Source organism: Bombus vancouverensis, chromosome 4 (genome assembly GCF_051014615.1).
Source record: "Bombus vancouverensis nearcticus chromosome 4, iyBomVanc1_principal, whole genome shotgun sequence".
NCBI classification, from domain to species: domain Eukaryota; kingdom Metazoa; phylum Arthropoda; class Insecta; order Hymenoptera; family Apidae; genus Bombus; species Bombus vancouverensis.
This window is the reverse complement of record NC_134914.1, coordinates 16549779-16562418: the sequence shown is the minus strand read 5'-3', so window position 1 is coordinate 16562418 and position 12640 is coordinate 16549779. Positions and strand designations below refer to the sequence as shown.

General features: G+C 33.9%; 1 protein-coding gene across 1 annotated transcript; it reads left to right on the top strand.

Annotated features, from left to right (window-relative positions):
• The first annotated feature begins 1587 nt into the window (after nucleotides 1-1587).
• Nucleotides 1588-7901, top strand: LOC117166554 (choline/ethanolamine transporter flvcr2a). Its single transcript, XM_033350601.2, has 8 exons — nucleotides 1588-1905; nucleotides 2017-2312; nucleotides 2965-3196; nucleotides 4623-4860; nucleotides 5091-5302; nucleotides 5436-5539; nucleotides 6348-6458; nucleotides 7198-7901. The coding sequence occupies exons 2-8, from the start codon at nucleotides 2101-2103 to the stop codon at nucleotides 7523-7525; spliced, it is 1437 nt and encodes a 478-aa protein (XP_033206492.1). The 5' UTR covers nucleotides 1588-1905; nucleotides 2017-2100; the 3' UTR covers nucleotides 7526-7901.
• Nucleotides 7902-12640: the final 4739 nt, after the last annotated feature.

Genomic DNA, 12640 nt, shown 5'->3' with positions numbered 1-12640 from the left:
CGTTGATAATTATTCGAATATTTTCTCAAACGAAACGTTTGTTTGGCAATAAATCGCCTATGGAAGATTCACCTAATTGCAGGACGAAATTTTGGTACTGTACCATACTCGATTGTCACATATTTTTACAAATGGAAGAAAATTTCCGGGTGCACCACTCAGTCAGTCATAGTTTTTCCGACGTTTTTTAATGTTACCATTGATGTTAATGCATTTAAGAGTGTCACGGAGTTTATGAAGAGAATTGTGTCGGAGATGTTTAATTTTGTAATAAATTATGAACTTATGTAACTCAGAGAGCCTCAGATTTGCATTATCTTTATTGTTAAAATGTAATATCTAATAAACTTCTGTTATATTCATTACACGATATTTCTTTACTTATGTTACGATCGAACGTTCAAATATTCTATATTTTCCAACGAAAATTAAATTAAAAATACTTTGAATTACACGGAACAGTATATAATTAGCATTTTGTTATTATTTATTATACTTCTGAATGAGTTTCCTCAAGGTTTGAAGATAATGATGAAACACAAAACAAAAGCCTAAATTAGATATCGACGATAAGTATGAGTAAGTTAGATAACGCGTATCAGGAATTCTATATATAATACCAACTAGAAATGTGGATACAATTAATAGAAAAAACGTAACGAGATTAATTTTCAAACTTTTAATTTAGAAAAAAGAATATAATTCTTAAGTTAAGTTCTATATCTCCTAATAAAAATTACAATCAGATTCTATATCTATTTAGTTAATACAAATACAGTAATTTAATTTAAATTCCAAACGTCACTAAGCTTTTTCAGTTTCGAAAGAAACTACGAATAAAACTTAAACTAAAAAAGAAAGAAACAGAGAAAAAAAATTCAGCGATCTCTCTCTTACCAAAGTTATATTTACCAAATGTATATCTTACGATTGATCACAATTGATACTTTTTTCGTTAATTATTTGAAGATTTATTTCAAAGGAATCTTTAAACGAAAGAAATATACCTACGAACGTAATATCTTTAGGAATTATTCGAAAAGGAGACGTTGAATCGATTCATAGAGACGCCCTATTCCCATTTGGCGTCGCAGCAGGAAGACTATAGTCGCTTATACTTGTAAATTGCAACATTGACTAAACCCTAAAGACTACAGAACGGCGCCAGAGGTTTTCTCCTCACAAACATCTCGCCGTTCAACACGAATACCGAGATTACTATGCATTCTATCAACTGTTTACTTTCGAAATCATGCGCCTGATAGAAGTCATAAAAGTATCTTAATTCTTTGTCGTGTACCTTGTGAAACCTGGCTGCGGTTACAGCTTCCAAAGATTTACGAAAAATCTGCTTTTTCATCGAGATTAAAGATTACAACAAACGTTATTTAACAGAGATAGGAAAGAAAAAAATTGACAACGATGGATAAGAGATCGAGATTAGATCAAGATGGAAAAACACTAACGAAAGAAAGGATCAATTAGATTCGACGGTGGCCTAAGACCTAACAAACGCGATAAAAATCACGATAACAGCGAATACGGAAGGTAGCTTGGTGGCAAATACGATTGTTTAATCGTGAGTCGAGATAAAACGTCAAGCAATGGCATTTTGTAGACGGAATTCGTCCGTGATCGCGATGAAGACGATCACGCGGGATACATGATCGTTTTGAGTTCAGAGAATTCCTTCAGTATAGAGAATTCGTTTGTCAAGTGTCGAAGAGAAGGAGAGTTGGCGCGATCAGCAACCTAACTAACTTTCTAACTAAATTCCTAACTTCGTTTGAGAAAGAAGAATCGGCCAGGGAGGATCGTCGAACGTAAACAGAGAGTGCACGTTCCTCGCTAATGGCAAGGAGAAAATCGAAGTTCCATAGGTTTCGCAACTGACGAGGATAGAAGGTATTGGTCGTGAAGCGAATTTGCAGGAGAAAAATTTACAGAAGACGAATATGGAACAATTTTAACGGATAGAGTCACCTTGTTAAAGTATTCGGAATTTTGTTGTTGAAGATTTTGTTCGGGTGTTGGGTCGTCGCATAAGCTGTTGTTTCGATTAAATTAGAAAGAAAATTGGAATATTGTCGAAGGAATAATATGAGGATGACAGAGGAAAAGGATCTGAACGAAGTATTGTGCGTGAATAATTTGGTGAAGGTAGTAAATGGCAATGAAAAGAACAACAGTAATCCACTGGAAACGAAAGTGTACAAGAGACGATGGCTGATGCTGGGTTTGTTTATTCTGTACACGGGAATGAGCAACTTTCAGTGGATTCAATATTCTATAATCAGCAACATAGTTAGCAGGTATTTGAACTTGTGTTATTCAGGAATCGAATTATGACAATTTGTACGTGACTAATTATTTTATACCGTAAATTGTTTCATTACTGGTAATCTTTGTTTGGTAATAATGTTCGATATATCGAATAATACTTATATGAGTAAATATATTCACTTAGAAATATATATTTACTCGTTGAAATATTGTATTAGCATTTATTGAGATATTTATTGATAAATGCTGCTAATTTTTCGAGCAACACGTACGTTCAAAAACAGTGATAATCAATTTTGTAAATGCCTCAAATCTTGTTTATTTGAAAATCTCAAAAAATGCAAACAGACCACATACGAGAAATATAAATACAAACACGGTGGAATGACTTCTTGTTTTTTGCGAATCAGAAGACAAAGATAACATTAATTCCGACAATTGCGTTGATTATTCCAAAACATGTGAAAATATCTGTGAATCATCGTTGAATTTACATTCTGAAATCATCGGTATAATAATAATTTTAAATTACTTTTCGGTTGAATTTTTAAAAAACTCATTGAATTATAAGTAATATATAATAAGAGAAAAATTGAAAATTTTTTAGAATTCAATGAACTATAATTACAAGTAATACTCGTGAGAAGGAATATTAGACATTTGAATAAACACGTTTCTTAGGTACTATGGAGTTTCTTCATTGACTGTCGATTGGACAGCAATGACGTTCATGGGCTATTACGTGATTTTCATTTTTCCTGCTACATATATGGTGGATCGAGTCGGATTTAGATGGACTAACATTATAGGCTGCGGTGCTACCTGTCTTGGTTCGTGGATCAAAGTTTTGTCCGTCAGTCCTGACAGATTTTACGTCACCTTCATTGGACAGTCTCTAGTTGCTTCTACACAGGTTAGAAATCAATTCCTCGTTTTTTATTTGTCTCCATTAATGGTAATTTAATTCTCGATCGACATGCCAACGAATAAAAATAGGCTCATAAAAATGTGGATTAAAATACTTAATTTTAAAATATTGGCGGTGTTATTTAGTATTCTATACTTTATAGGAGATAAATCATTGTGTAAAATATAGAACGCTAAATAAAACGAGATACTTCAAAAATATTCCAATTCATTGATGCCACAATTCAGAATTTAAATGTTTGCTACTATGAAACTGAATTGAATTTTTCAATTTTTCAAGTAAATAAAAATCAATAAAGATTGATAAAAGCAATGAGAAATTTATTAATATTGAATTTGTTTGCAAAAATATGTTTTCAAGCCGTCCTCGAATTCGAAAGGTTCGAAGCTAAGAACTTTGTAACGCTGTAAGTAGTATGGTACGGTTCGTGTCAGACTGATCCAGTTAAAAGTTGTATAAAACAAAATAAGCGATGCAATAAATCAATCCTAATCAACGGGCATAGTACACAACTTGGAACGCGATCGATTATACTTACGGCAATTATTATTATTTCGCACAAACTATAATCTGTCTATACCTGTAATTTTCGACCAAAATAATTAAAAACAAGTTTTCACATTGTCGGAAGATTATATTTACAAAATTTGACGACGTTGCGTTTGTGAAAATCGCGTGAGTTATAAACTCAGGTACGTGAAGCAAATTCTGAAAACGTGTCATAAATTTTTGCTAATGCAAGGCATTACAAGTCTAGTCGAACTTTATGTACCAGGCCTTAACCCCGAAACACTATCTCGTAGAAAGATTTATGCTCGTTCAGTGACTGCATTTCAAGCTTAATGAAACCTTTGTAATATGTAACTTCTGTTTCGGAATACGTCTACAGAAATCTTGTTCTCGTTCAAAAAAAAAAAAAAAAAAACAAAAAGGAAAAGGAAAATCCAGTTCGAGTTTCGAAATTCTATGGAAGAATACAACTTACAATTTTATCATTTTGAACAGAACAAAACTTGTTTATAAAAGTATCGTAAGAATTTTTGTCTGTGTGTCTATGCTGTAATTATGACTTTTAAAACTTTGCTGGCCCGTATTATATTACTGAAATAACAGTTTTTCAAATGAAACTTAAATAATTATTAAAATTACTTTTAACAATTTAAAATGTTTTCTGGGAAATGATTCTTTTACAAAAATATAATAAATAAATAACAGTATTTCACAATAATCCATATAAAATATAGAATACAACGTAACAACTACATCTGACAATTGAATATTTTTCAACTACAACTTAAAAATTTGTATATTCAAATAAGAGGCAGCACGGCATATGAAATATTTAGATAAGCATTTAAATATACTTTAATAATATATAATATAATTTTATATCGCATTTTTTTCGTATCAGACGATAATTCTAACATTACCTGGACGTCTGGCAGCGCAATGGTTTGCCGCCAATGAACTTTCCACAGCTACGTCATTAAGCATTTTTGGTACCCAGATGGGGATAGCCTTAAGTTTCTTAATTACACCGATAATCGTGAAGAATCATGAAAATCTCGACGATATTGGCACGAGCTTGTCGCACCTTTTCTGGACCGTAGCTATCATCATGACGATTGCGTTCATATTAGTTATAACTTGTAAGCAATTTCTTGTCACTTTTCAATGAACATTAATAAAATTTAGTAACAATTCCTAAGTATATCGTGAATTAAAGAATTTTTTTTAAATCAAAAAAAATTGTTGAAGGTAATATACACAAAGGAAAATTGCAAAAAATCGAAAATTATATTTAACAATTTAATTACTAAATATTACATTGTTCAGTCTGGAACATCTGATATCTAAAAAAAAATATTACTTCATACAGTATTCGAGGACGATCCAAAATTACCGCCGAGCAAAACACGGGCTCTACAAAAGTTAAATCGAATGGAACTTGAAGAAAATATTATGCAACCCATTAAGAGATTGTTCAGAAACAAAAGTTACTTGATTCTCTGCAATTCGTACGGTTTGAGCATCGGTGTGTTGAACGTCGTAGGAACGTTACTAAATCAAATATATCTTGCACACTTCGAGGTGAGCTGATCAACAAAGAAGTTGTTTCCCATAGATATTTCTAATTTTTCGATTTCAGGAAATTCGAATTCTAGGGAGAACCTGAATACGTCGATTATACAGGTCTAATTATGAAACGTTGAACATTTTGCAGCACGGTGAGGAAGACGCGGGTAAAATCGGTTTGGCCATGATCATTACAGGAATGATAGGTGCTGTCACTTTTGGAGTGATTCTCGATAAGACACATAAATACAAGTAAGAAAATTTTATTCAAATTTCTTCGTCTATCTTTCGAAGATTATCACGTAAATTCTCCCTCTATCTTCGCAGCTCTATTTTCTTTTGCATGAATTTTATTCTATTGTTTCTATCTTTGACGCTTATTAGCAAACAGAAATACCGTGTCAGATGATCCATCTTTTTCATTTAACTCATCTGCTATAATTCAGTTTTTAGTAATTCAACAGTTCAAGCTCTAACACTTTCGTGATTGAGTACATTTTGATTGTTGGCGAGAATTTCGTTATCGATTATTAAGAACGAGAAATAGCAATTTTCTTTCGGAAAAAATAATATGCACAGGAGCGTGTAAGCGTGAAAAAATTAGTATGCCAGTAAGTTAAATTTCAGATAATAAATTGAAAGATCATTGAAAGACAGAACGATAAAAGCAAAGAAAATTCTTCGAGATCGTTTAATTTTTTAATCTAATGGCATTTTCTATAATTTATCGATTGAAACTCTATCGCCAAGATACAATATCGGATTATAAACGATTTTTTTCGAGATATAAAAAATAATCTGCGTATCATATAGAAGAGTATAAGTGTGCCTGAATGCGTGTGTATATGTGTATCCAACAGAATTCGCTATTTCTAAATCCAACATAGTACTCTAAATGTATTCATTTTGTGAAAAATGGATCAACCTGGACAGTGTTAAATCAAATTCCTGATATATCGTACGTTTCTGTCGGTGTTCATATTTTTTAACATGTACCTCGCCAACGCGTGTCTCTCTTTTTTTAATATTTTATAACAAAACTGGACATATGTACTTTCAGGGAAACAACCGTAATCGTGTATTTTCTCGCACTGTGTGGACAGCTATTCTTTTCTACGTTCATGTGGCTCGAAATGAAATGGATGGTATACCTATCGGCTATTTTTCTCGGGTACTGTATACACGTGCACACACCACGTTTTATTAACATCAGATCATTTCAATTAACAACTTCATGTTCAAATACCTATAGAAAACTACGTCGTTAATCGCGTCGTTAATTACCTTGTTAATTACTTTACGCAAAAATACAAAGTTCCTTCGATCTTTCAGTTATCTCGTAATCGATGAAATGAAGCATAGTTCAACCTCGTTCGATTTATTTAACTACAGGAGGATATTACCGGTTTCTTGCTTATCGTATTGAAGCTTCTCAACTTGCAAAATAAATAAATTCGAATTAAAATATGCTAGGATGTTATAAAATGTCGTCCCTCTGATTATCAAAAAATTATCTCACGTCTGTCAGAAATGAAAAATTTTGTCATACTTTGCCGCAACTCCTGAATCGTTGTTATCGCGTCAAAATTCGTAGCACCGACCATCGTTCAAATTTTCTTTCACCTTTCTCTATTTCTTTTTTTTTTTTTTCTATTAAAAATCGACTATAACGACAGAATTGAGTAAAAATCAGAATACGTCAGTCATCTGTCTGATCATCATCGAAATATACGACAGGAATATCAAATTCTTTTTCACACTTTCTTTACTTGAACTATGGCTTTTACGGCATTACCATAAATTGTGACAGTGATCGTCATCGAAATTTTCTTCCACGATTCACCGTGCAACTCATTCACTCGAAATTGATTCTAGTGCAACTCTAAAGTGCAATTACCTACTTTCTGTAGGTACTTCCTAGTCGGTTACGTAGCCTTAGGATACGAAATGTGCGCGGAATACACGTACCCAGAGTCCGAGGAGATAACGGCGGGAATTTTGAACGTGGCTAATAACGTTTACGGAATTGTTCTCATTCTGATAATGGGCCGATTGCTGGAAGTATACGGGGATATTCCGGTGCACGTGGGACTTTGTACGGCGCTGCTCGTCGGTTTCATCATGACCGTGTTGACGAAGGACGTGCAAAGGCGCCAGGATGCCAGAAAGGGCGTGCATTACGTAGGAGTTAAACAAAGTGAGAAAAACAACGAGTGCAATGGACGCGAGAAACAATAATTGGATCGTAATGATTTCTAATATCGACGTAAATTTACATTTAATCCTTTCCTGGATTATTCTCGTGTAATATGTATAGTTCTGTTTTCCTACGTTTCTATATACAGACAACACCGAGACGTAGACGTGTCAAGAGATGCTCGAGTGAGATATGTTTTGTGAATTAATGCGTGATTGTACGGAAATTTGAAGAGGAGATAAGATAATAAACTATAATTAGCAATTATAAGTGACTGTATCGAAAGAAAGCAGCAGTGAGTAAGAAGATAAAAATTCAAATAAATAATAATAAACACGAACGAATATACTACAGTAGTAGATGTTCTTAATCTAATTTAATTCGTGTATCGAAATAAACTTCCGATTATAAACAAAATTTAGGGTGTATAGAATATTAATTTAAAATAATTTGTACTATAAAGTAATTTATTATTGATCCTGATAATAAAAAACAACGGAGCGGTCTGATAACACAAATATTTGTTCGATTTATATTCTGAATTCAATTTTAATTCCATACTCCATATTCATCGGAGGAAATACAAACACGATAAACTTACGATTAAAAAAAATACTACGAGAATCCGTTCTAATTGATCCGTGAATCGTCGCAAAAAGACGCTCGGTGCTAGAAATGAAATTGTTTAATCTTCTGCAGACAGCGTTTGCAGTGGACTGAAATTTAATAAACGTCTGCTGGTCTGCCGAAGAACGCTAAACATTTTTCAATTTAAATTTACATCGCCGCGGATTTACATTGCCGCGCGAATATCTTTAAGATTAGGATGCTTCCTTGTTTTGGCAAACTTTAATTGTATAATAGAAATTGTTTAAATCGTACAACTTTATTCCTGTTTATCCTATTACGTGCATTTAAAAACATATGTTCAATATCGAGCGAGTTCATTAAAGCAGACTTTTTAGAATAAAAATAAAAATACAAAAGAATGAATCCAGGTCGTTCGATATTAATATGTACTATTGAAAAACTTCTAGAATAAACTGAACGAAAAAATAGAAAAAGTATCGAATAATCTCAGCTATATCCACTTCCTATTTAGAATTTTCATTGAATGTATTAATTAGATTTGCGTGTATTATTGTTTATCGTTTATTTATCAACCTAACTGTTCGAACCAAAGGATAACCGCGAACGTTGCTAAAAATCACAGAATAAAATATTGTCTTGCAATCATTCTTCTATGAAAATAATAAACTAAAATACATAGAATAAGCCATTCTCACAGGGGAAACATATATCATACGCTGATAAAGTCTGCATCGTTCACAAAACACTTTCCGGAGTAAATAACAAGTAATATAATAAATAACAAACAACCAACGGATTAGAAAAGTGGGAATTTAAAGAAGAAATTTCTCGATACGAAGGAAGAAAACGAATGGATTGGCGAAGAGACAGGTACGAAGAGGCTGGACTTTTATCGACAAGGAATATTCATTCTTGTTTTCAGGTAAAAGGCACCAGGGACCAGGCCTGAGTGTGTAGTGTGCACTGCGTCTGACAAGTGACATGACGCGTGCACCACTTGTTACTCGACCAGAATACTTGATATACTCGATCAGAGAACAAAAGTACCCAATGCGGAGTATTATATTTTGCGCTTTCGATCAAACTGGCACTTCTATCTGTCGGGCGCAGAACGTTACGTAGATTTCATCTTGACGCTCGGGCTAGACATTATTCATTCTTCGTTTATTTTTACTATGGCCGCGCGAAGAATTATCGAGATCCAGCGAGAAAAGAAGGACATCTTCTATCGCGAATCAATATTATCGTTTCGAAAATATTTTTACGACCGATACCATGCAATTTACCTTCGAGTAAATGTATAAGATTTTTCACGAATATTTACTTACTTATTATTGAATAAATAAATATTTAACTTGCAAGTACAGTATATTCCTTCTTTTTCAATTTATTTATTTGGAGTTGCATCCACCTCTGAGGATCGTTAGCGACTACAGTTGTACGCAATTGCGTTTCATAGGCTTCTATGAAGATCGACGAAATTTCGTACTAATATTACGGCGATCGATATCTTTGAAATATTCAAAACAGTAACAAAAACGTATATTTAATCCGAAAACCAAATGAAAAGACAATTTAATAACGCAAAACTGATTAACAGCATATTGAACTATCCTCCGATAGAAAATGGGAAACACTTAAATTTCACTTGAAGAATTTATCGAGATATATTTGGTACGTGACTATGGTTTATTTATTTAAACGATGAACAACGATTTCGAAATTAGTTTCTATAAACGGATCGTCATTCTGTATAAATTCTAATTACGATGGTGAAACAACATTCTGTTGGAATCGAGTTTCGGTGTTCGTTAAAATGACGAAAGGTGAATATTGCAAAATTCCATACAGGGAAACTGAGATCATCGTTGCAACATTCAAACAGGAAACATTCCCATTTAATTCGACGCAGATAAAATATCGTCGTTAGTATAATGAAGTAGAACCTGCATACACTTTTTCTGCGAATCTATTCGAAAAGACTAACCTAACGTAACGAACATTGTGATAAATAATACAAGTTGTACCTTAAATATCTTTTTATTGCTCCACATTAACGTAACATATGGTTCCCTTTTAATTAAACTGCTGATGAAAGTAATTAATTATGGCACTGAATTTCACGACTTTTCGATATACCGCCCATGAATTAACATTAATAAATCTAGGGAAATTCGCGAACAGATTCATGTAAATACTATAAAAGCAAACGCATGGAAATTAATAAAACTTCCATTTTTACAGAACTGACGGAACAAAATAAAAATAGTTTCACAATTGGAATGAAAGCTTATAGGATACTTATAGGATACTTTGCCTTGCATATTTTGTATGTTACGTTCATTCTCTACGTTTTCATACATTGAAATTTCCCGTAAACGAATAAAAGTGCGCAATCCAGTTAAGTTTAAGGTGCAGGTTAAATTTAAGATGTTGGTTCGGTTTAATGTGCCAAGATCCACGGTACTGGAACTGACACTATCATATTAAATAATTATCAAAGGTAACCTGTTAACGAGTTAAAAAATTGTTAATCGTTCGTTATAAAAGTTTGATCCTCGATGTTGATTTTTTTATGTCTCGACAATTAGACACAATTTTCCGAAATGATCGGATATTATAGGAAGAGGTCGTAAAGTCTTTCGCTCTCTTCTAAGCAGACGGCAGCCGATGTCAAACACATCCGCTGAAAAAGATATTGATCTATTGACAGCACAAACGCGTTCAAATAGGAGAGTCGGGCCTCCGCCGTATCCGTCGAGATTGCGATTATCACAAAGGGACTTATGGATTATCGATAACGGGCGAGAATGAAAAGCGGAAACGACAGGTCACCACAAATGGACTCGAGTGGACGCGATTGGAAGGTAGATCGATAGATTCCATTTAATTCATTTGAGCACGGCGCTTCGTCAACGAAGATAAATGGAAAATTTCGTATAAATATTCTATCCTAGTCTACGAAGCAGCTCGTGAATATTGGCTCGTTCATTTGCTTCCACGTAACATGGCTAATAACCACCATCGTATATCTAGATCTCTTCGAGGTGTACGATAAAAATTTACTTTCTACTAGAACGTGATTTTTACTTTTCATTTGTTGATGTTTAATTCTTCCACTGACGAGCAGTTTATCGAAATGTCCTTGGTCGCGAAATGAAAGGAAGATGAGAAACTCGACAAAAAATCTTATCGAAAATTGCCCGATCGACCTAACAAAAATATTCCAAAATCCTTTGGTAAAACGCACGAAAAATACGAAACATACGAGAAATATAAAGCCAGAGAGAGTAGAAAATAAATCCGTCAGTTCTGCAAGCGACTCGCTAGCCTCGAGACTAGTTAACTGGAAAGAATTACCGGAACGCTAGCGAAAACCCTGCTGTCTGGCTACTATAGAAAAGTCGAACTTATTCTCTGGATGTTGCACACAGGATTCTTCGCAGGCATCGGGCAGCCGGCAGGTTCTAAGCGATCCGCAGCCGGAATCCAGATCGGAATCGGGTGAGCTTCACTGTCAATCCGATAATTAACTTGCATGCCACGTTTTTCGAGCGGCGAGTCCGATCGAATTCGTACGCGTAAGAGCACCGGGACGACGTCCGACCTGATCTTGCGAATTCATAATGGATCCCGCATTCCGAGCACGTGTACCGCTCACGTAAGCCGTGACAAAATTATGTACTACAACGGCTGCTTTCGCCGGTGCGTTTTAAATCGATCCCGGCTGGACCAAGGAGGAAATTACCTATCGCTGAGATACTCACGCTTCGTACCGAAACTTCGTACAGAATAGCGATAACCGTTTTACAAATAACAGTGTGTTCTGTGAATATAATAGTTCTATGATGGGAGAGGAACGTTGGTTTCCAAAGATTTACACAGTGTCCCGTGAGAATATTTGAACGCTTTCCACAGAATGTTTTTGAGTATGACTAAAAGAAGTATTTGCATACTATTATTTATCATGACGCTTGCATACTAATTAGTTAGGTTCAAGTATATTAAATTTCATATCATTTAGTAGTACTTTCATATTACTTCATTATATTGTAATAGATTTGAAACTCCGCTCTATAAGTATGCTTACAACGTTATCATTAAAACTATGCATACGAGGATTAATTTTAATCTATTTGATTTACTTTGCATTTTTTCTTTTTTTTTTTTATTAACTCTGCATTTTGAGTTTAAACGCGTAGAGATAGTAAAATACCTTCTTTTTTCTTTTAGTTTGTGTACAGAGTAAAAATAAAATGAAACGGAATATAAAGGAATAAGATAAAAATTAGGGGAGATTTAAGTAGAATTAAAGAGATTCTAATCTATTTTCCAAGAATATTCCAGAATCATAACTTTCTAATAACATGTTAATATCGTCATTGTTTAAAACACATATCTGTCACCCATCGTCGACTAAGTAAATTCGTTGAAATCTACAAGAAATTGGCAAAAAGCATCGCAAGAAAGTCATGTAGCCATCGTGATACTTCTTACGAATGAATGACCATTCATGACACGTAATATAGGTCTGGCGTATAGTTACGAAACGGTGAGCAATAACC